This window comes from Sorex araneus, chromosome X, assembly GCF_027595985.1.
Source record: "Sorex araneus isolate mSorAra2 chromosome X, mSorAra2.pri, whole genome shotgun sequence".
Lineage (NCBI taxonomy): Eukaryota > Metazoa > Chordata > Mammalia > Eulipotyphla > Soricidae > Sorex > Sorex araneus.
This window is the reverse complement of record NC_073313.1, coordinates 261,888,981-261,912,053: the sequence shown is the minus strand read 5'-3', so window position 1 is coordinate 261,912,053 and position 23,073 is coordinate 261,888,981. Positions and strand designations below refer to the sequence as shown.

Genomic DNA, 23,073 nt, shown 5'->3' with positions numbered 1-23,073 from the left:
TCTAAAGGAAAGTGCTTCCATCCCATTCCAATGGGATGCTACTTTCATAGTCCTTGAAAAGCTTTTTACAGACTTTGGTAATTTCTAAAAAATAAAACAAAACCAAAAAACCTCTCTACTATGCCAGATAAAGAGCTCAGGGAGTATTTTTTTTTTTAGACTATTATTGTAGTTTAAGAAAAATAGAGACACAAATATTTTCCATCCTTACCATCCCATCCAAAGATACTTTCTTTGAGGGGATCTGGATTTATTTTAATTTATTTTTTTTTATCGTCACACTGTGATGTACCATGTGATTTGTGGTTGTGTTTCAGGCACACAGTGTTTCAACGCCAACTCTTTTACCAGTAACCGTGTCCCCCACCATTGTTCTCCATTCCCTTCTCCACTTCCCAGCATGCCTCTGTGGCAGAGAACTTTGAATTTACGATGTTTCAAATTTTACCTAGCAGCTCCCATGAGTTTCTTATCTTGATCTAAGAAAACATCATCATTCTAAACCAGCGAGGCACTCTACACAATTGCCCAGTTAAATTTTATTTCTCTAGTTACCTAGAGAGACAAATAAAATACAAAATTGTTTTGCAACCTGATCTCCCAGAAGATATTTTAAAAATAATAGGCAACGGGGGCTGGAGCGATAGCACAGCGGGTAGGGCGTTTGCCTTGCACGCGGCCGACCCGGGTTCGATCCCCGGCATCCCATATGGTCCCCAAGCACCGCCAGGAGTAATTCCTGAGTGCAAAGCCAGGAGTAACCCCTGAGCATCGCTGGGTGTGACCCAAAAAGCAAAAATAATAATAATAATAATAATAATAATAGGCAAGTTATAAAAACACAGGCACTTATTTCTGATCATAGATTCGTCTCTGGTAGCACTAAGGTTTTGCATTTTTAATTTTTTCAAGTTTTTACTTATTTCACCAAGTGTAAGACTCCTCTCTAATTTGCTCTCATTTTCCTAACAATAGCCAGATTCTATCTTTTATGTTGCTGAATAATATCCCTTTGTGTATTTAAGGCATTTTGGTTATCCAGTCATGAGTTAAATGATAGAGTATTTGGGATTCTTAGTTCACTTTATCACTGTATCACTGTCATTCCATTGTTCATCAATTTGCTTGAGTGGGTGCAAGTAAATCTCCATTAGTCCTAGCCCTGAGATTTCAGCAGCCTCTCTTTACTCATCCTTTCCAACATGCGGCTGCATTAGAGGCTCTTTTAGGTTCAGGGGAATGAGACCCATCATTGTTACTATTGGTAACAATGTATCAAATTTACAGGTGGGGGGGAGCTTGCCAGAATTCTTAGTTATTATAAATAATTTTATAATTTGCATAATGGTGTGAATCTCTTTAAATTTGTGTTGTGTGTATGATTTGGACAAATACCCCAAAGTGGGGTAACTGCATTGTTTTAAACTGATATTCTTAATTTGGGGAGATCTCTATAAGTTTCTATAAAGGATATACATTTTCCAATTTATATTCCCATCAACAACACAAGAGGGCTATGTTCTTTTCACATCCTAGCAAACAGTTTCTAGTCTTTTTGAGGAAAGCCATTCTTACAGTAGTGATAACTTGTTTTGATTGCATTTTTCTAAAAGTTAAGGATTATGAGAATCTTTTCATGTGCCTATTGATCATCACTGCTCATTCTATAGAGATGTGTTGAAATCCTCTGTTCCTCTATCAGTTTTTAATGATTTTATCTCCTATTACTTTTTTGTTATTTATTATGTGATTTATTATTTCATTTTTGTTATTAACCCCTATTCGAATGTATTTTCTAAAGCTATCTTTACACATTCCAGAGAATGTATTTTTGTTCTGCTGTTGCAAGGAATCCTAAATACATATCTGAGATCATTGTCAACAAGTATAGTTTGAATGTTTTCTTCCATGTCATTTTTAAATTTATTTTTGAATATATTTTGCACATAGTGCAAGTAATAAAACTAGATAGTTTAGTTTTATTATTTTGAATCTAGTTTTATTATTTTGTGTTTCTCTGATTGCAAATGCCAAAATCCCAGAACCATTTTCTGAAGACACCACTCTTGCAGAGTGGAAAAAAACTACCCCCAGAACGAAAATGCATTCTCTGGAATGGATAGAGATAGTGCACTTGTCTCCTCTCTCAAATAAATTTTCAACATATCTTTGGGAACTTTCAATTTTATTATAGGTATCTGTGTGCCCATTTATGCTTTTCTAAAATATTTAAAAGTTTTAATTTAACTGAAGAGTCATGATTACAAAGTTGTTGATTGAGGAGTCTTAGGCATAGAACATTCCCACACCCATCCCACCATCAGTGTCAATTTTTCTCCACCAGATTTCCCATATTCCCCGCTCTTCGCCTGCTTTCCACCTTGACAGGTACATTTCAAAATTTCTTTACTTTAGTTGAGATCTCCTGTTTTCAGTGTTGTGGAGTCTGTGCAATTTAGCAATTCCACTCTCCCACATCATCACACCGGTATACCTGAGGTCATTGACCACTGTGCCTTTCTCATCCTCTTTGCTCTCTCAATTTCTTCCCTTTTCTCTCCTTCTTCTCCCTATGCTCTGTGGTCAAGGGTGATCTAAGCATCCTCACTTTAACTTTACTACATTACATGTTCTCAGTCAGTTAATCCACATAGCACAGAGAGGTGAGATAATCCAGTGTTTTCCCTTCTTCTGTACTGCTTCACTTAACATGATATCTTCTAGTTCCAACCAGGTTGCCATAAACTTCATGATTCATCATTTTTTTTGCAGCTACATAGTATTCTACTGCATACATAACCACATTTTGATGGTCCATTCATTTGTCATTGGACATCTAGATTGATTCCATATTTTAGCTACTAAGTGCTGCAATGAATAGTTATACACATATGCCTTTTTGAATAGCACTGTAGCACTGTTGTCCCATTGTTCATCAATTTGCTCGAGAGGGCACCAGTAACGTCTCCATTGTGAGACTTGTTATGTTTTTGGCATATCAAATACGCCATAGGGAGCTTGCCAGGCTCTGCCGTGCGGGTGGGATATTCTTGGCAGCTTGCCAGGCTCTCCGAGAAGGACAGAGGAATAGAACACGGGTCGACCTTGTGGGCAAGACAAATGCCCTATCAGCTGTGCTATTGCTCCGGTCCTCCTTTGAATAAATGTTTTGTTTGTTTGCTTGTTTGTTTGTTTTTTAATTTTTATTAAATCACCATGTGGAAAGTTATAAAGTTCTCAGGTTTAGATGTCAGTTATACAATATTCAAACACCCATCCCTTCACCAGTGCCCATATTCCACCACCAGAAACCCCAGTATACCCCCCGCCCCCACCCCCTACCCCCTACTGTATAACTAATGAATTTCACTTCATTTTTTCTTTACCTTGATTACATTCCATAATTCAACACAAAACTCACTATAGTTGACATAACTCTCTCTCTCTCTTTTTTTTCTTTTTCCCCCTCATCCCCCTTCCTGCACCTCATAGTATGGTGTACGCCACGCCGCGTCGGCCAGCGTGGGGCTTTTGCTTAGTTCACAGTCCAGAGGTGGCTGCTACATTAAAAACTTTCAATATTTCAACAAAAACTTACTGTTATTATTTGGAGTTCCCCCCCCCAAGTGAGACCTGTTCAAATGGAACCGTTTCACATTGCTGACAATTATAAATGTTAAGTCACGAGGACACGGCAGCGTCCGCGCGGTTTTGGATTTCTGTATAAAGTCCAGGGAAAATTCTGCCAGAAATTACATAGCCCAGCTCACAGTCCCAGTGCATTGCTGTAAGAAGTCTCTGAATTCAAAGTCTTTAGGCGCAGAGGGTCCGATTCGCGCTCAGCGGCTCCGGATTTATCTGGGCCGAGGGCGTGCCGGTTAAGCCCCCTTCCCATGAGTTCCTGGGAGCCCCCAAAGTAAAATCTGAATACCTGTGGGTTTGGAGTCACAGAAGATGGCGCCTGCCACATGGGTGCCACCAGCCCGCCGCTTTCCGTGCAGGAAGACAGGGTGGGGAGGAAAAAAAATCCAACCCTGGCAGCACAGAGTTGTAGCCCAGTTTGGTGTCCCAGTGCATCGCTCTCGGATGCTGCGCTGGATGCCTGAATGTGTTACATCTTTGGAATCAAAGTCTTTAGGCGCAGAGGGTCCCGAATAAATGTTTTTTATTTGGTTTTGGGTGTAGAAGCTGGGTTATGTGGCAGCTCAATTCTTCGTTTGCTGAGAATTGTCCCTAATGTTTTCCACGGGGGTTGAAACAGACAACATTTCATACCAGTAATGGTTGAGTTCCTTTTCACCACATCCCCACCAACACAGATTGTTCCCACTAGTTTCGCTATGTACCATTCTCACTGGTGTGGGATATCTCATTTTGTCATCTTGATTGGACTGAAGCGATAGCAGAGAGGGTAGGGCATTTGCCTTGCATGCAGCCTACCCAGGTTTGATTCCTGCGTTCCTCTTGGAGAGCCTGGTGAGCTACTGAGAGTATCTCTCCCACAAGGCAGAGACTGGAAAGCTACTTGTGGTGTATTCTATACTCCAAAAACAGTAACAACAAATCTCACAATGGAGACATCACTGTTGCCTGCTGTAGCAAATCGATGAACAATGGGACGACAGTGCTACAGTGCTGTCAATTTATTGTTGAATATGATCTACTAGCATGCAGTTGAAGATTTTTGTATCTATGTTCCTCAGAAATACTCGTTTATACTTTATTGCTATACCATTGTCTGTTTTGGAATCAGGGTAGTATTGACTTCCTTAAAATGTGTTGGGAAGTAATGCTTGTGGATTTTTCACTCCTCTTTAATTTTTGAATTGAGTTTTAGAAATGAATTATTCAGTTTTTTGTTTGTAATTTTATTTAATTTACTGGTGAGGTAATCTGAATTTTTTTAAAGCAAATTTTTACTGGTTTGGAATAGTTTTCACTTTTTCTGGATCCTTGAAATGTATGTTTCTAGGAATTTGTTTGATTATCCCATTAGCTTCTAAAGGAACACATACAGCACTATTTGCAGAATTGTACCCTAAAGTGTTTATCACTTTATAATTAGTGGTTGCTTTGGTAACACATAGTCTTGTATTCAACTTTCTATCTAATATATAATCTCTGTATGTTTTCATATAACTCTTTCTCAGTAACAAGTTAATACAAACTTTGATTTAATAGTTTCTAGAACCAGATTTATTTAGCCCAAATTCCAAATATATTCACAGGATGTTTAAATTTGTATTGCATTGTAAGTTAATTTTCCATAGCTCAATATTAAAATTTCTGCAGTTTTATATGAGGATATGATTTCTGTAATCCAAATTTTCAAATATCATCGCAAAGAACACAGATTTATTTCATAAGATCCAGATCAGTGTTGGGGAGCAGTTATTCCCAACATGCCCGGACACTGCGCCCCGGATCAGGAAGAATGAGCAACGGAGAAACCCCTCCCGGAGCAGTTGATCACATTCGTTCTACTGCTAAATACACACATTTTTATAGTGGGTCTTGGCTTACAGAAAGCCCAATAATTTAGAGCTTCCCACTATTGGCCTATTACCTTTTCCACTCTGCTTAGGGAGCTGGAGCGATAGCACAAAGGTTGGGCGTTCGCCTTTCACGCAGCCGACCGGTGTTCGATTCCTCCGCCCCATACATGATGGTTTCTGCATTTTCGGCAAACGTGACTAGGGGTTTGAGGGAGGCTCAAGGCCGGACACAAGATGTAGACACCTTGTTCTGCCAACTTTGCCCAGTTACTCCCTCTTTTGAGGTTCCACTTCAGGGCTCCTTTGCCAGGTTGGGTTTTTGCTGCTCCAGTGCCCATCGCCCTGCTCCACAGCTCAGTAAATATGGAATGAGCTAATTTCCAAAAGCTAATCTCCAAATCATCCCAATTTGGAAAACACAGTTTGCGTATTTCAGTATACCAATTTTAATAAATAAGTTGTGCTTGGTAGGCATTTTAATGTTACTATTAGAGCGATAGCACAGCGGTTGGGCGTTCGCCTTTCACGCGGCCAACCTGAGTTCAATTCCTCCGCCCCTCTCGGAGAGCCCGGCAAGCTACCGAGAGTATCGAGCCCACACAGCAGAGCCTGGCAAGCTCCCCGTGCGTATTGGATATGCCAAAAACAGTAACAAAAAGTCTCTCAATGAGAGACGTTGCTGGTGCCTGCTCGAACAAATCGATGAGCAACAGGATGACAGTGACAGTGACAGTGATTAGAAGTGTGTAGTCATTTAGACCAGTGTTTATCAAGAATGACTGCATGGTCCCTTCGTTGGCCCCTAGGATATCTCAGGGAGCGAACAGGTGAAAAAATCTAATAAATGGGTAGGAGGAGGCTCGTCTTGAGGTTACTGGACTGACTACAGGATATGAGAGTTACAGAAAGAAAAAAGGTCAAACGGGGTCAATGTCAGAGAAAAGTTGAGAAACACCAATTTTGACTGCTTACACTAATCTTCAAATATTCTAAATTTTCCTTTTGGTTCACTGAAATATACATTAGAGCAAGGACTATGGTAATATTATGCAAATATGCACTGACCTTTTTCTTATCTGTTTAAACCAGCTAGACTGGGTAGCTTGTTTTTTTGTTTCCTGGAAGCATTTAAACCAAATGCATTCATTTGTTTGAAATCCTACAGAAGCATGTAATTTACAGTTTCTGCTCTATTTTCTGTCCAAGATTAAACTCTGAAATGTTGAAGTGATAATCTTTGGCTTCCATATTACAATATAACTTGTGCAGTTACTTCGGATTTCTAATTTTCATTATTTTATCCTCTAAAGTATGAACGCTAATAGTATTCATGACTTATGCTTGTCAGAGAATTATATGAATACAAACCCATGTGTGTATCACTGATATGTGTTTTGAATATACTAAATATTTATTTAAACTGGCTTATAAATCTAATTATTCTAGGATATAAAGGCAAATAAGAGAGAATGCTTGAAACTAACACATGTAAAGTTGAAAATTATATAAAAAATCTAATTGAACAAATACAATATTTTAATATGGGGATAGAAGGAAAATAAGCTGGAAAAAAATCCTGGCATTCTAGCACAACTAGAATCAAACTTTATGTGAAATTAGAAAATGTTACCTAATTATTTTTTTGGCATTTTGGGGGTTCATACCTGGTGATGCTCAGGGGTTACGCCTGGATTTTCACTCATGAATTACTCCTGGAGGTGCTCAGGGGACAATAGGATGCCAGGAAAAGAACTCGGTTCAGCCATATGCAAGGCAAACATTCTCCCCGCTGTACTATCTCTCCAGCCCCTTTAATTACTTTTAAGTATAGTCGCTCTTTTTAAAGTAGTAAATAAGTCCCAATGTTTTGTAAAATTCTTGTTTGTTCCAACATTTGCCATCTCCAGGGATGCCTATGACATATATAAAGTGAATTTTATAGATGCTATCTAATATAGGACATCAGATTAGGAAATTTAATTTGCATTTGCAGTTACAAACTTAGGTTATTTCTTACCATTATTGTTAGTATTGTGTATTTTCCAGAATATTATTTGTGCCAGAGAGTCAATGGAAAATGTCTCTATTTTTATTCTCTGAGAATTTTCACTTTATTGAACAAACATTTATAAAGAAAAGACAACCTACAGTTTTTTTTGTCTCATCAGGGTTTTCAGTCTAGAATATAGCTAGCATATTACTTGATTAAGGAGAGGAGGTTACAAAAGATTAAGATGTGATCCAAGCGTTCTTTGAAGAAATAAATATATAAAGAGCTATACAGAAGAGCATTAAGAGAGCAATAATATTTAAATCTTACTAATTTTTGCTACAGTCTGGCCCTGTCACCTGGTTTATTAGAACAGAAAAGAAATAGTGACTGTAATATATTCTGATTGTACTTGAGATGAAGTCCAGATAGAACAGAATGAAAATAACATCCATAATGTATTTTGACCTGACAAACAAACATACATTAAAAGCTTTTAAAGAGAGGGCTAAAGCAGTTAGGGATCAAATGACACTCATGTGCAAATGCATATTCACTTAGCACTGACTTAGCAGCAGTAAGAGATACATTTTGCCTTGCATTAAAATGTTTTTTCATACCTCAATATGTAGGGCATATGTCTCTTAACTTTTCTTCCTGACTCTCAGTATTTAAAGGAAAAATGTTTAAATAGTTACACTATCAAGCTGTTAAAGAAGGCATAATAGTTTCTAAATAAATTCTTTGGGTCTTGGTGAAGCCTGAAATTAATTGGAAAGCAATACTTTAAGGTCCAAAGCTAAGTATTCTCACACAAATAAGTAAATTCATGGTTATATCATTGCTCCTATATTTTTGCTCCACTTATAAATACAGTTTGATCAATTTATATCATATTATAGATGCAAAACCACCATTAGCATCACTTCTATCACACAAATTTATTCTTATTTTAAGAAGTTTATCATTTGCTTAGCCTTAGTTTTTATTATAATATTGTCATTTTCATAGTTGATGCCCATGAGGAGTATAAACTGCTGATATTATATAGGGATGTGGAGCAAGGTCCAATCATTGTTCTGTTTCTCTCATGATACTGTTTCACTTACTACATCTGAAAGTCCTGAAAGTTTTTTTGAATGATTAACTTACGAGTAATATTCAATATAATTTTGATAATAAAATTCTTTAGGCAGTTACTATTACAAACAGAAATTTATGATCAATTGATTTTGTAAATAACTTCCAAGTGAAACAGTAGTACCACCATCATATTTTTGTTATCTTTATATGATCAATATTGAAAGGAGACAAAGCTAATTTGAGGCCCCTTTCCCCTATTTTGTGTAAACTGCTGGTTTTAGGAATCAAAATGGATGGCCTATTTATCTTTTCCTGGGTGTTATTCAACAATCTGCCACAAAAGCTGTGTTTGACCTCAGGTCTTCAACATTACCAATGGTCTGAGGATAAAATTGATAGTGAAACTTTATCAGCTATCTTTTTTTTTTTTATAGTTTATTTTTAATTAGTGAGTCAACGTGAGGGTACAGTTACAGATTTATACATTTTTGTGCTCATGTTTCTCCCTTACAAAGTTTGATAACCCATCCCTTCACCAGTGCCCATTCTCCACCACCAGTAAACCCAACATCCCACCCCCCCTTCCCAGTCCCGTCTCCCCCCACCCCACACTGCCACTATGGCAGGGTATTCCCTTTTGTTCTCTCTCTCTGATTAGGTGTTGTGGTTTGCAATAAAGGTGTTATCAACTATCTTTGATTAATAAAACATGTTCTTCGTTCTGGGGCTGAAGAGATAACCCAGGCGGGTGCTCAGTGCTCCCCTTGCATGCTGTCAATCCAACTATTATCCCCAGCACTCTATATGTTCCCATCAAGCTTGACTGGAAGTGATTTCTGGGTGCAGGGTGAGGAGTCAGCCCTGGGTGCCTCCAGATGTGATCCAACAAATGTTCTTTATTCTAGGACAATATGTCATCGTTGTTTTAATGCTAGTATAATATCTCTTTGTTGTTTATTTAGGTAGTTAAAATAGCATTGAAGTACATAGTATCACTGTATCACTGTCATCCCATTGCTCATCTATTTATTTGCTTGAGCGGGCACCAGTAATGTCTCCATTGTGAGACTGGTTGTTACTGTTTTTGGTATATTGAATACACCATGGGTAGCTTGCCAGGCTCTGCCATGCGGGCAGGATATCTTGGTAGCTTGCTGGACACTCTGAGAGGGACGGAGGAATTGAACCCGGGTCAGCCGCGTGCAAGGCAAATGCTGTACCTGCTGTGCTATCACTCCAGTCCAAAGTTTATAGTATAGATATACAAAATTACTACACTCTTCTGCCACTGCCAGAGTGCCCACAGCCCTCTACCATTGCCCTGTATCTCTTCTAGTCCTGCTTTCTTCCCTCCTGTTCCCCAGCCCCACCGTTTTGTTTGGTTATTGGTTTTGTATTCCAATACCACTGGGTTGTCGCTGTTGGTACTGTCGATTCTCTTTTTCTTACTCTCTATACGAGCAAGATATTCCTGCTTTTGTCCTTCTGCTTCTGGCTTATTTCACTGTATATGATACACTCCAATTCCATCCCTGCCAGAGCAAATTGCCTGATATTCTCTTTTCTTGAAGTTGTATAGTATTCTGTTGTGCATATATGCCATGGCCTTTTTTTTTAATTTATTTTATTGAATCACCGTGAGATAGCTACAAGCTTTCATGTTTGGGTTACAATCACACAATGATCAAACACCCATCCCTCCACCAGTGCACATTCCCCACCACCAATATCCCTGGTATACCCCCCCTTTTCCCACCCTCCCCCTGCCTCCATGGAAGACAATATTCCCCATACTCTCTCTCTACTTTTAAGCATTATGCCATGACTTCTTGATCCATTGTCTTGTCTTTGATAAATGACGGTGAGAGCAGAAATCCAAATGATTTTTAATACAATCCCTTCCTTATTTGAGAACATAAAACACTGCTCATCTTCACAATACCCTCAGTGCTATTATTATTATTATTATTATTTCCCAGTAGTATAACTGAATCTGAAATTCACCATCTCATAGTTGCTCATCTACCTTTAAATATTTAACCAATATATAAACTATGGATTCTAAATATTTTATGATTTGCATTAATTGATATTTATTAATTAATATGCATTGATCAATACATATTAGCTAATTAATACATATTAGCTAATTAATACATATTAGCTAATATATATTAATTAATATTAATTAGGACTGTATAGGCCTTCCACCACTAATGAATTGGTGAGAATATTATGCACACAAGACCTGGTGAAGAAATTATTCCTGCATCCTATAAAATAAACTATGAATATAGAAGTTAAAAATAAAAATAACCAATCAAACAAAAATCATGTGAGCCTTTTATCTAGGAGATAAAATTAGAGAAGGAGCGAAAGAGTACACACATAATTGGAAAATGTTGTGCTGTATACATGTTAAAATACAAAGGAAAGAGAGAGAGGGAGAGAGAGAGAAAGAAAGAGAGAAAGAGAGAGGTCAGAGATTAAGTTGTTTGTCTTGCATCCCAGCCAGCCCACGTCCAAATCTCAGGCACTACATCTGGTCTCCTGAACACTGCCAAAGGGGATGCTGAAACACTGAGTCAGGAATGGCCCTTGAATATCACTGACTATGACACACACCCCTTATAAAACAGTGGAGAGGGAATTTTATTAGTGTTACTTCAGTAGAATGAAATAGATATTGGCTTAGAACTGATCTTGAATCAAATGCAACAAGGATAAATGGGAATTTACAGCCAATGACAGAAAAAGGGAGTCAGTGGATGGAAATGCAGTAAATAGAGGTATCAAAGGCAGAAGAATCCTTGTTAAACTGACTTAGGAAAATTCTCTACTAAACCTGCTCCCCATCGTCCAAGGAAAAGGCAGCAGGCAAAAGTGCAAGTCTCTTCCTAAACTTAACTCAAGTTTAGTCAAGAAGGGAGTCTTTGACAACAAGTTCATCAGAAGACAAAAGGAGGGGTTGGAGCGATAGCACAGCGGGTAGGGCATTTGCCTTGCACGTGACCGACCTGGGTTCGAATCCCAGAATCCCATATGGTCCCCTGAGCACTGCCAGGAGTAATTCCTGAGTGTAGAACCAGGAGTGACCCCTGTGCATCGCCGGGTATGACCCAAAAAGCAAAAAAAAAAAAAAAAGAAAGAAAGAAAGAAAGAAGACAAAAGTGCAAGGAGGCCCTAGATAGTCTAGGAGGGAAGGCACTTGCCTCACACACAGCTGGTTCCAGTTGCAATTCCTACAGCATATATGGTTCCCCAGCACCAGCAGGGAACACTCGTGAGCACAGGATGGGGGATAGCTCCTGAGCACTATTGGGTGTGCCCAACCCCCCCTCCCCCAAAGTGGGAGAAATTCAAACATCCGGCGACTTTCAAAACAGATTAGTTTTTGAAAGACTAACAACTGCTGAGCTCTGTCTAACGGGTTAATCCCTTTGGCTGAGAGAAAAGTAAGAATGTTCACATGTGTCTATTTGTTTTGAACTGTGGGAAGGTATATTTTTAAATCCTCTAAATTCTTGATTCTTGATGCAGTGCTTCATTAAATAATTTTAACGAGGACATCTCATTGCTTGCTTAAAATCTCTTTTGATAGAAGTGACATTTTAACATTTTTTTAGGTGTTGAGATTGAAAAAAAATTAATCCCAACCCAAGAAAAGGTCAGTAGGACCAAGACCATCAGAGAAGGCTAATCTAATGAGCACCTTCTAGAAAGTGATCTTCAAGTGGAAATAAGCACCCATGTCATCTTTTAAAATCTGTTAAAATTGCTTAATTGTACAGTGTATTTACTTGACATTTTAGCAACAATACCAGCAGGATCTTTTCCCATTAGAACTATCCTGGGAAATTCTCTAAATTATCTTCTCAGATGTGGTTTATCCCGCCATCTGTCTATGCTACGGAAAATTTAACAGCGAATTCAAACATTCTCCTGTGCATAATTCTTTGAGACCAATTGGGATGCTTATAAAGAAAAAAATTGGCACTAATAAATATTAATTAAGCATCCATACTGTTGCCCATTGTCCTAGGTTTTATGGAGCCCTGCTCTCTCATTATTGGGAGCCTAGAGCTAGAGTCAGATAAACATTACCCAATCATATACCACTGGATTAGTTATAAAATAAGACATGAATCGCATGTTGTTGAAACACCGGAAGTTCCTATTTCATTGTTTGGTTAGTATTGGAATGAAGGGACTATTTATGGAGGAGAAAAAAGTAAGAGTAAGTACAAGCACACGTGTGTCTCACACACACACATACACACACACACACATGTTGTTGTGTTAAGCGCTGGTGGTGTCCTGCAGAGGGCCGTCTCCTGGATAGGAAGCAGGAAAGAAGGAGATGTAAGAGACCTAGACACAAAAGCACAATTGTAATCATCAGAGGAATTGTGGGGGACTTGGAAGTGGTTCTCAAAGAAGAACAGCATGTGTAAAGCACAAAGGGCAAATGAAAATGTTTATTTAAGATATAAGATGAATGCTTTTTAGCTTTAATGAGTACATGAATCATCGGATTTGAATGCCAGCATGCAGTTTCTGAGTCAGATGTGCTTCGGGGGGGGGGGGGGGTAGGGGAGGCAGGGATAAATGGGACCGTACTAAATCTCTAACACGTTTTCAGATGCCATCAGCGCTGCCAGTGTGTAGCCAAACTTGGAGTGTCGACATAGAGATAATGTGCTTTTCAGTAACCGGCAGAAACTGGGGCACTCTCCCAGTTATGAGAGTTCTCCTCCCTTTGAGGAAATAGTGGAAGATTCCCTAAACCATTTCCCTGCTGATGGCAACCTACTTATTCACACTGCATGACCGCACCCCAGTGCTAGCTCAGCAACTCTCTCATTTTAGTCACTGACTTTAAGGGAGTCAGTTTCTTCTCCCTTAGGAACTTTGAAACCTTTCCTTCAAATTCTGCCCTTATACCTTCTTTCCTACCTTGATCTACCTCTTTATTGAAACACATTTAGCAACATCAGCACTCTGAAAAGATTTCATTAGAAAACAAAAGAGCATGTCCGGAGGGAAGAACTTGTGGTTCTATGCCTCAAGAATAAGCTACAGGACTCTATGAGATTTTGAAAGCACTTTTTAAAATGTCAATTTCACTTGTATCACTTGTCACCCTGTTGATCTTCATTGAGCAGGTGCCAATAAAGTCTCCATTCGTCCCTATTGCACTCCAGTGAAGCCCAATGGCACCTGCTTGCTCCAGGAACACGAAGAGCCTCAAGTCAATCATTCAGGGTCTTGATGAAGAAGTCTGACCATCTCATAGGTGGGCAGCCACATGGTATTTTGACATTCTGTGGAATCCAGTTGGTAGCAACTCTAGTCCAGCAGTTGTCTCTGAATCACATTATATGTCCGACCCATCTGATTTTCGACGCCTTGGAAAACGAGAAAGCGTCCCTGATACTTGATCATCGACGGAGGTCAGAACTCCAAATTCCTTCTCTCACTTGAGTGAAATGTGATACTCCAAGCATAGCGCTTTCAATTCCTCTTTGGGATAGCCAAATAGCGTTCTTATTTTGTTTTCATAGGGCCCAGGTCTCTGAGGCATATGTTAGTGCAGGAAGAATGGTGGAGTCAAAAAGATGTGCCCAGAGCCAGAGGTTCTTTGTCTTCTTAACCACTTCTTTGACACTCTTGAAGGCATTCCACGCTGCTCTCTTCCTCCTGCGCAGTTCGAGTGCCAGGTCGTTTGTCATGTTGAGTTCTTGACCTAGGTACACCTAACTGCTGCATTCAGAGATGTTCGTTTCGTTGAGGGCAAATGGAACATCAGGAAGTAGACCATTTCTCATGAACATTGTCTTGGTGAGATCCAGCTTCAATCCGACCTTTCCACACTCATGGTCAAAGTCGGCCAGCATTCGTGCAGCTTGGCTGATATTTGGTGTTATGAGCGCAGTGTCATCAGAGAAGCGGAGGTGGTGTAGTTGCCTAGCTCTATCTTCACTCCCATTCCATCCCATTCCAGTCGTTGCATGATGTTCTTGAGGGTGGCACTGAAGAGTTTTGGTGAAATGGTGTCGCCCTGCCAAACCCCTATCTTTACATTAATAATCACTTCCTTGTAGAATGATGAGATCCTGGTGGTGAATCCATAATACAGCTCACAGAGGGAGGATCCTGATGTATTGAGTTTGAACACCCTGTTTGGCTAGGGCCTCGATGACGGCTTTAGTCTCAACAGATCACAGACCTTCTTTAAATCAATGAACATTAGACAGAGCAGCATCTTGAACTCCCATGAAACTTCAATGAGCTTGGTCACCGTGTGGATATGGTCTGATCATGCTGAATCCTTTCAGAACTTGGCTTGCTTGCATGGTTGTCCTTCATCTAGTGTTCTTCCAATCCTATTCAGGGTGACTCAAGTGATAACTTGTAGATGACAATGACGGACAACAGGCAGATTGGGCGTTAGTTGCCGATGTCGCGGATGTCTCCCTTCTTGTACAATAGGATGGTCCTGCTGGTTTTCTGCTGGGATGGAACCTTGCATTCAGACAGGTAACTTGTGAAGAGCTGAGCCAGTGTATTGATGAGTACTGGCGGCAGATTCTTCAGGTGTTCAGTTCTGACCTTGTCTGGACCATGTGTTCTATGTTTCTTTACCGACGAAATGGAGTGTTGGATTTTGGAAGGGAGAACGCAGGGAACGACATATTCTTCCTGTGGAATTTGGTATGTGGGCAGGTGAATGTGGTTATCAAAGAGATCTGAGTAGAAGTCATGAATAACCTTTTCCGTTGCCCTTCTGGAAAATGTGATAGATCCATCAGGACATCGGAGGGCAGTCATCTTGTTGGCGAAGGACAGACAGGTGTTGGGAATACTTTTCCCGGCTTCTGCCACACCGGCCAACAGTGCTGCTCCTCTCTCTTTCACGTCTTCCTTTATCACTTCTCTGCACAGCTTTGTGAGCTCGGACGACATTAGCTTGTGATTGCCTGAGGCTCACGCCAGACCATGTTGGTGCATGAGCTCGATAAATGTCTGGATAAATGTCAATTCATCCAATTTAATATATGCCTGAACTTTATGTTGCTGCCGTCACTACCTCATCTTGTAGCAACACGAAAACACATTTGTGGACACCACAAATAATATCTTTGAAAATAGTCAAGGGATTTCACCTTATCTCAAGGTCAGGGACAAAACTGAACTCTTGAATAGTAGCCTGGAAATTCACATATAGGCCATGTGGTTTAAAGGGCCTCTTGATATAATAACAATTTATTTAAGTTAGGCACCATAAAATTAAATTATGCTGTGTTTCTGGATGTATTTGTAGATGCATTTGTTTTGAATATTGATGCAATGGAGTTCTATTATCACATGTATGTAACACACTAATTTTAGTTATGAGAGTATCTCGCCTGCATGGCAGAGCCTGGCAAGCTACCCATGGCATATATTTGATATGTCAAAAACAGTAACATTTCTCACAATGGAAGAAATGTTATTGGTGCCCGCTCAAGCAAATCGATGAGCAATGGGATGACAGTGATACAGTGATATACATCAAAAACCATTTTCAATATCTTGAAAATTAAAGTATTCTTAACTTTACTATTTTATGGGTTATTAAGTAGAAGTTATGGACGATAGCTCCACCCAAACCCCCAGTTTTCCAGTAGCGTGGTAGTCACACCCACAAACTTCCCTGGCATCATGTAATCTCATCAATGGCCAAGATTCGGGGAGTATAAAAGGTCCTGGAAGAGACTGATGCATCTTTTCCTAGAGCATGACCTCTTTATTTTGTTTTTTTTTTTTCTGCCCTGAATGGCAGAGCCCAGCAAGCTACCCATGACATATTTGATGTGCCCAAAACAGTAACAATGTGCTTTTCATGTTCCTGGAGCAAGCAGATACCATCGGGCTACACTAGCACATGATAGGGACAAATGAAGATGTTATTGGCGCCTGCTTGAGCAAATTGATGAACAACGGGATGACAGTTGTTCATCCTGTTGTTCATTGATTTGCTTGAGTGGGCGCCAGTAACATCTTCATTTGTCCCTGTTGCATGCTAGTGTAACCTGATGGCATCTGCTTGCTCCAGGAACATGAAGAGCACATTGTTATTACTACTCTTGGCATATCAAATACGTCACGGGTAGCTTGCTGGGCTCTGCTCGTACGGGGAAAAAATTTAAAAAATAAATAAAAATGAAAATGAAAATAAAGATGAGATTACATGGCACGGGGGGGAGTTTGTGGGAGTGACTACCAAACTACTGGAAACATATCACTGTCACCATCATCCCGTTGCTCATTGATTTGCTCGAGCGGGCACCAGTGACGTCTCCATTATAAGACTTGTTGTTACTGGTTTTGGCATATCAAATACGCCATGGGTAGCTTGCCAAGCTCTGCCGTGTGTGCTAGATACTCTCGGTAGCTTGTCAGGCTCTCTGAGAGGGGCGGAGGAATCAAAACTGGGTCAGCCATATGCAAGGCAAGCGCCCTACCTGCTATGCTATCGCTCCAGCCCTGGAAACACATATATGTGTATATATACATATATACACACATATATACATACACACATATATATATACACACATTAGTTTTATAATCAATGTCTGAGAACAAATTGAGTGATCTTGCTGGCAAGCAATACTTTCAAATTTCATCCTCACTTTTATTTCCAACTAGGATCCCACAAAAATTGTAAAAACAGGAGGGGTTTCACACCAGGGTATATGTCAGTAGTTGTGCATTTTCTTTCTTCTATGAGGAGTTCAGGAATTCTAAAACTTCTGTGTGTAAAACAATTGTGATCGTAGCTTATTTACCTGAAGTTCTGATGTCCTATATACTGTGTTTAAGGGAAAGGAAGGTATTACCTGGGATGGGGGGATGTTTCCCCATATCCCCACCATCGTTTTAGTTTGGACCTAACCACCTCTGCCCAAGTTAGATGCTGTTTTCCTTTGAAGCCATCAGAGAATGTCAAACCTCTGTTTCCACTGTGTTTTATGCCTAGCTTTGTCTTGACTTCATGACATAGCCTACCTACTGACTTCATTACTTAGCCTACCTACTTCTCACATCTGCAGTTACCCAATAACTACCTGGACTGGGGGAGACAGAGGACAATTCCTCTAGTCAGGAACAACAGATGCTCAACATTTGCCCTTATGGCAAATGTTGCCATAAGTGACTGAGACACAGCCACTCACAAGGGCCATAGACTCATCATTGTCATATGACAAAGTTTATTAAGAAGCAATTGTTAGAGGCTGAGGGAGAAAACCTAGAGCTATTGTAGGATAACATAGCCTCAGGCAGTTTAGGTTTATTGGGTTACTCCCATCACAGTGCTTCCTTTCTTCTGTGTTTATTTGTAACTTCTTTCTTTGTGTTCTGTTGACTTGTAAATATTGTTTTTCTCTTCTCCTTGAGTCCTTTGCATAGTGTATTCAAAGCCAAGTCCTTTTTTATGGGCACAGGAAGACAGTAGCAAATGCTATGCTTTTGTAAGCTGAGAATCATTTGACTCTACATGATACTTTCCTCCTGGTCATCTGTTCTCTCAACCTACGCCTCAGCTGCCCTTACTTCCTAGCACCCCCAAAGGAGGGTCCTGATGAGGGACAGGATGGGACCAGGGCAAGTGGTGAGTTAGGTGCTACCCTGGCATCGAGATGGACCTTGCCAAAGTGCCAAATGCTTAACTATAAGTTAAGAGCTTGGTCATGGACAAATGCTGTCATGATCCAAACAGTGATAACTAGATTCGGACCCTGCTAGGGTTAGGAATGATTAATCTGGCCTGAGTACTGTGGTCTGAGTCTGTGGCAAGATGTTCCCAGGAGAGCTGTCCTACAAGCCTCAAAATGTATCTCTTACTGTGCCCATATACAAATGACTAGTATTAAGATGTTGATTGTGTTTTTAAACTGAGGAATGGAGAAAAACACCTTAAGAGGTATTTTGCCTGCTGGCAGTCAGGAAGGGCTTTGGAATGCCCCTAGGTAGTGTTTCCTTTGAACCTAGTGGGCCTTCAGGAAGGGCTTTCTTATGTTGATTTTTCTACCAGACTGTGTGTAGCCCAGAGGGCAAGGTGGAGAGAGACAAGTAGGGGGGAGAGACTAGTGAAGAGAGGAGAATGGAGAGAGCTGGAATGGAAGAATGAGGGGCTAGGAAGGAAGAGTGCTGGGGGAGAGAGATGAGAGAGTAGGAAATGGGGAACTCAGAGAGATAGTGGCAGTCTGAAAGCAGAATCCAGAGAGCTGGGATGGAGGAATGAGGGGCTAGGAGAGACAGGAGGAGACAGGAATGAGGAGCAGGGTGAGACTAGAATGGGGAGCTCAGAGAGACTGGAACAGGCACGTGGAGAGAATGGAATGAACGGCAACTGATCAGTCAACCTGCTTGTCCCTTGTTTCCTCTTTCGTCTGCCCCATGGCCTGGGCTGCCCTGTCTGGGCGAGCAACCTGGGACCAGCCCCCCAAAAACCCAGGGCTCTCCCCCGGCTGTCCCCTGGCAGAAGTTTTCTACATGCTCTAACACAGGCACCAGTGGGAGGTGGGATCTTATAATGACTAGGAGGAAGCTGCTAGAGCATGGTCCTTGATGCTCTAAGCTAGAGGCAAGGTTGAAGTATGACTGACACTGAAGATTCCTGTTTCCCAAGTCTCAAGCTGTCTATGATATCCTTAGGAATGTCAGGTTCCCTGGACAACAACCCGATTCTCAGAGAAGTCAGGATCTGTGCACTCCCTACAGGCCCAGAGACCTCTGGGGGTTGTGCCAGGGACAACTCCAACACACTCCAGGTTATTAGAATATAAAGAGACATGAGGGATGGTGGAAATCTGGAATACATGAATAGCATTCATCCTCCAGCTCATCAGAAGTGCCTTGGAGGCACACAATGAAACAAAGGGTCATAGTTGATAGTTGTGTGCATTCTTCAGTCTGACTCCTTTGCACAGAGCTTTGATTTTCGTTCTTTTCTTTCTTTTTTTTTTTTTTTTTGCTTTTTGGGTCACACCTGGTGATGCTCAGGGGTTACTCCTGGCTCTGCACTCAGGAATTATTCCTGGTGGTGCTCAGAGGACCATATGGGATGCTGGCAATCGAGCCCAGGTCGGTTGCATGCAAGGCAAAATCCCTACCCACTGTGCTATCGCTCCAGCCCCAAGGATGTCAATGATTTTCTTGACTCAGGATGCAAGTTATTACAGAGCAAAGTTAGCTCCCTTTCTTGTCTTATCTTCCACAAGTAAAGGATTCGAAGCTCATAATAATTACCTGTTTGGTGCATACATGATTAATGATGTCTTGTCATCATAAAAGCATTCGGAACAGCACCTGTGGTTGGTTTTGTCTTTGAGTCATGCTTAAATGGAAGTTGAAAAAACAGACCCCCCACACTGGGAAAAATATAAAGGTGAAACTGAAAATTCAGGACTTCTTTGATATTTTGCCTGGTGCTTCCATAGCTAAAAGATTTCACAGATTCTTGGGGCCGGAGCGATAGCACAGCGGGTAGGGCGTTTGCCTTGCACGTGGCCGACCTGGGTTCGATCCCCGGCATCCCATATGGTCCCCCAAGCAATTAATTCCTGAGTAATTCCTGAGTGCAAAGCCAGGAGTAACCCCTGAGCATCTCTGGGTGTGACCCAAAAAGCAAAAAAAAAAAAAAAAAAAAAGATTTCACAGATTCTTCCCCAAACATTTTGCTTCAAAAGGAAACTCAGACTAGAGATAGAGGATAATAGCTAGAGAGTTAGAACTGTAATCTAGAGCAAATTACCTTCTTCCTCCCTTCATTTCGTTTCTTCTTCCTTCCACTTCCTTTTCTCAATTAAGCAAAGATAACATGAATACCACTCTTCCATTTAAATTTGGATCCTCTTTGTTTTCAGTAGTAGTAACTAAAAAACTTTAGTTTCTTAAGTAGTAAGTAAGAACTACTACCACTTTCAGTGGTAGTAACTAAGAATATGATACAATTTAAAACAGATTTTACTTGAGCTAATCTTTGTGAATTTTTACCTGGCTCTGTGAACTGTTGAATCACCACCCTATCGGTAAAAATTGTCATTCATAATAAATAATGGACATACTTACAGATTCAATTAAACACTAACTGAAATGCAATGAAAATGACTAATCTAGAACTTAAAATTTGAAGGTTACATATTCATTAAAAATGCAATGGTCATTTAAGCCATCTTCAATTTGGGAGAAAAAATTTATACATTGGGTTGATGATTACAGAAAGACTAATTAGACCATATTGCAGAACTGTATTTTAATGAATGGCTCCTTCTATGAGGGCTACAGCATCAAAAGCAAAATGCATAGGCTTAGCATTTCCAATTCAATTGTTTATACTTTCAGAAATAAATTTTTCTTAAGTTTCAGAGGACTCTTATTTAAATTAAGCTCAATTCAAAAATCTCCAGTTATGTCATGAAAACCTGATATGGTAATCATTCCAAATTGTATTATGCATAGACGATAAGGAAATGGCTTTTTAATATTTAAAAATATCTGTGTATCACTTCATGTAGTTATGCACACAAGACTTGATAGAAATGTTGGAAAGAAGCACTTACCCAGGCATTAAAAACAGAGACATTATGATAATATCCCAGCCACAGAGATAATAGTGCCCTGATCATGTTCTAGCAATTTCTTCTTAGTCACTTGAATAATTAATACAAATGTATGCTATAGTTTTACATAATGTTATATGTCAAATACATTTAAACTGAAAATAAAATAAAGACAAAGGTATGGCCTCTATTTTCCAAATTCTATACCCATTCATGGCACTATTTTTCGAATTAAAATTACAGAGGGACCAGACATACTTTAGTGGAAAAGACTCTTGCTTTCACATAATTTAGTGGATAAGGCTTTTGATTTCACATAATTTAGTGGATAAGGCTCTTGCTTTCACATAGTTTAATGGATAAAGCTTTTGCTTTCACACAATTGACCCAGATTCAGCCACCAGTCCCCCAAATGGTTTTCTGAGTACTGTCAGGAGTCATCTCTGAGCATAGACCCAGAAATAAGCCATGAGTACCACCACCATGTGTGGACTCCAGAGTAAAAGTGAAATATAAATGAGTGGGATTTTTGTGTTTTGGTTCCGAGTGTTTAATTACTGCAGCCATTGGGAATACGTTATTTGGAATGGAAATTTCCTTGCAAAGACAAACATGTTAACACAGCCAGAAGACAGGCAGACATGGTGTGTGTGACCCAAAAATGTGGCTGACACAGGGTGGCAGTTCTTTACTTACAGTGGAGAAATTCATGCTGGCGGGTCGATACACTAATCACAAAAGTGAAACGCAGGAGGTGGTTGGTTCCATCAATCACTAAAGTCAAGCGCAGGACCAGAGCAACAGCACAGTGGAGAGGGTGTTTGCTGGTCACGCGGTTGCCCTGGGATCGATCCCCACCATCTCATATGATTCCCTGCACACTTCCAGGAGTAATTTCTGAGTAGAAGCCAGGAGTATCCCCCGAGAGCACCCAGTGTGACCCAAAAAAAGTAAAAAAAAAAAATGAAAAAAATGTAAAGCCCACTAAAAAGGGTCACTATCAGCAAAAAGACTTGCAGTATCCAACGACAAAAAAAAAAAAAAATACTTGATCAATGGCAACGCGCTGCCCCTTTTCTGCTGTCTCACTGGATATCTTCTCTCTTGTGTTTTGGGGGCACCGACAGCAACTTGGAGTGTCCGCTGATGCAGGTTTTGGCAGCACAGCCCGGGAGTGCCAGCAGCAGCTCGGCCAGCGGCCTGGGGAACTCCATCACAGCCTGTAAGAAGGTAACCGTGGCTAGTCCCTTCCTCTTGATGACTGCTCCTGGAATGAACGGGCCTGGGCTTGGATTTTTTTTTTTTATGATCCTTTAATACAAAAGCACCCAGTAGAATGGCTCATAAACGGTTTCTCTACCCCAGTGCTATTAAAAACATTGACTTCTGTAAATCATCAGAAAGCCCAAGCCACTGAGATGGGGATGCCTTAACCTTTTATATCTCTCTTATATCTCAATTTATGTTCATCTACTCTCATCTCAAAGTTCAGCTTAGGAGACTGTCTCTAGCATCCTTACCAAAAACCTGGCACAAATTCTCAAGGGCTCCAATGATTATACCAAGGTTCTTATTATAAGAAAAATGGATGTGTGCTCTTTTGATATTTTCTTTAATATATAATACCTTTAATAATATTTTCTTTCATTCAGAGAAATGTGTATTTGGCTTAATGGGAGAAGTGTAATTGCATTTCTTAGAATACAGATAGATTTACAAATAAATATTGGATTAAGACACTACTTACACAGCTTCAAAGTCAAAAGACATTTGAACAACACAAAATCATCTTGCAAACTTATTTTTCCACCTAATGTAAGTTAAGACTCAGAAACTTAAAGTAATGTACCACTCATCATTTCTTTTTTTCTTTTTTGAGTCACACCTGGTGATG

The 23,073-nt window shown here is 40.1% G+C and overlaps 1 protein-coding gene across 6 annotated transcripts in view; it reads left to right on the top strand.

The window, feature by feature from the left end:
* The window catches only part of SPHKAP (SPHK1 interactor, AKAP domain containing), a 168,228-nt gene that overhangs the window by 34,576 nt on the left and 110,579 nt on the right, over positions 1-23,073 (top strand). For 5 of the 6 annotated variants that reach the window (XM_055120937.1, XM_055120938.1, XM_055120936.1 and 2 more), the window contains exon 2: positions 22,307-22,409. The exons of the other annotated variant lie outside the window; for it this stretch is intronic. In XM_055120937.1, coding sequence (XP_054976912.1) covers positions 22,307-22,409 — 103 coding nt within the window. The remainder of the gene's footprint in view (positions 1-22,306; positions 22,410-23,073) is intronic. 6 annotated transcript variants of the gene reach the window in all.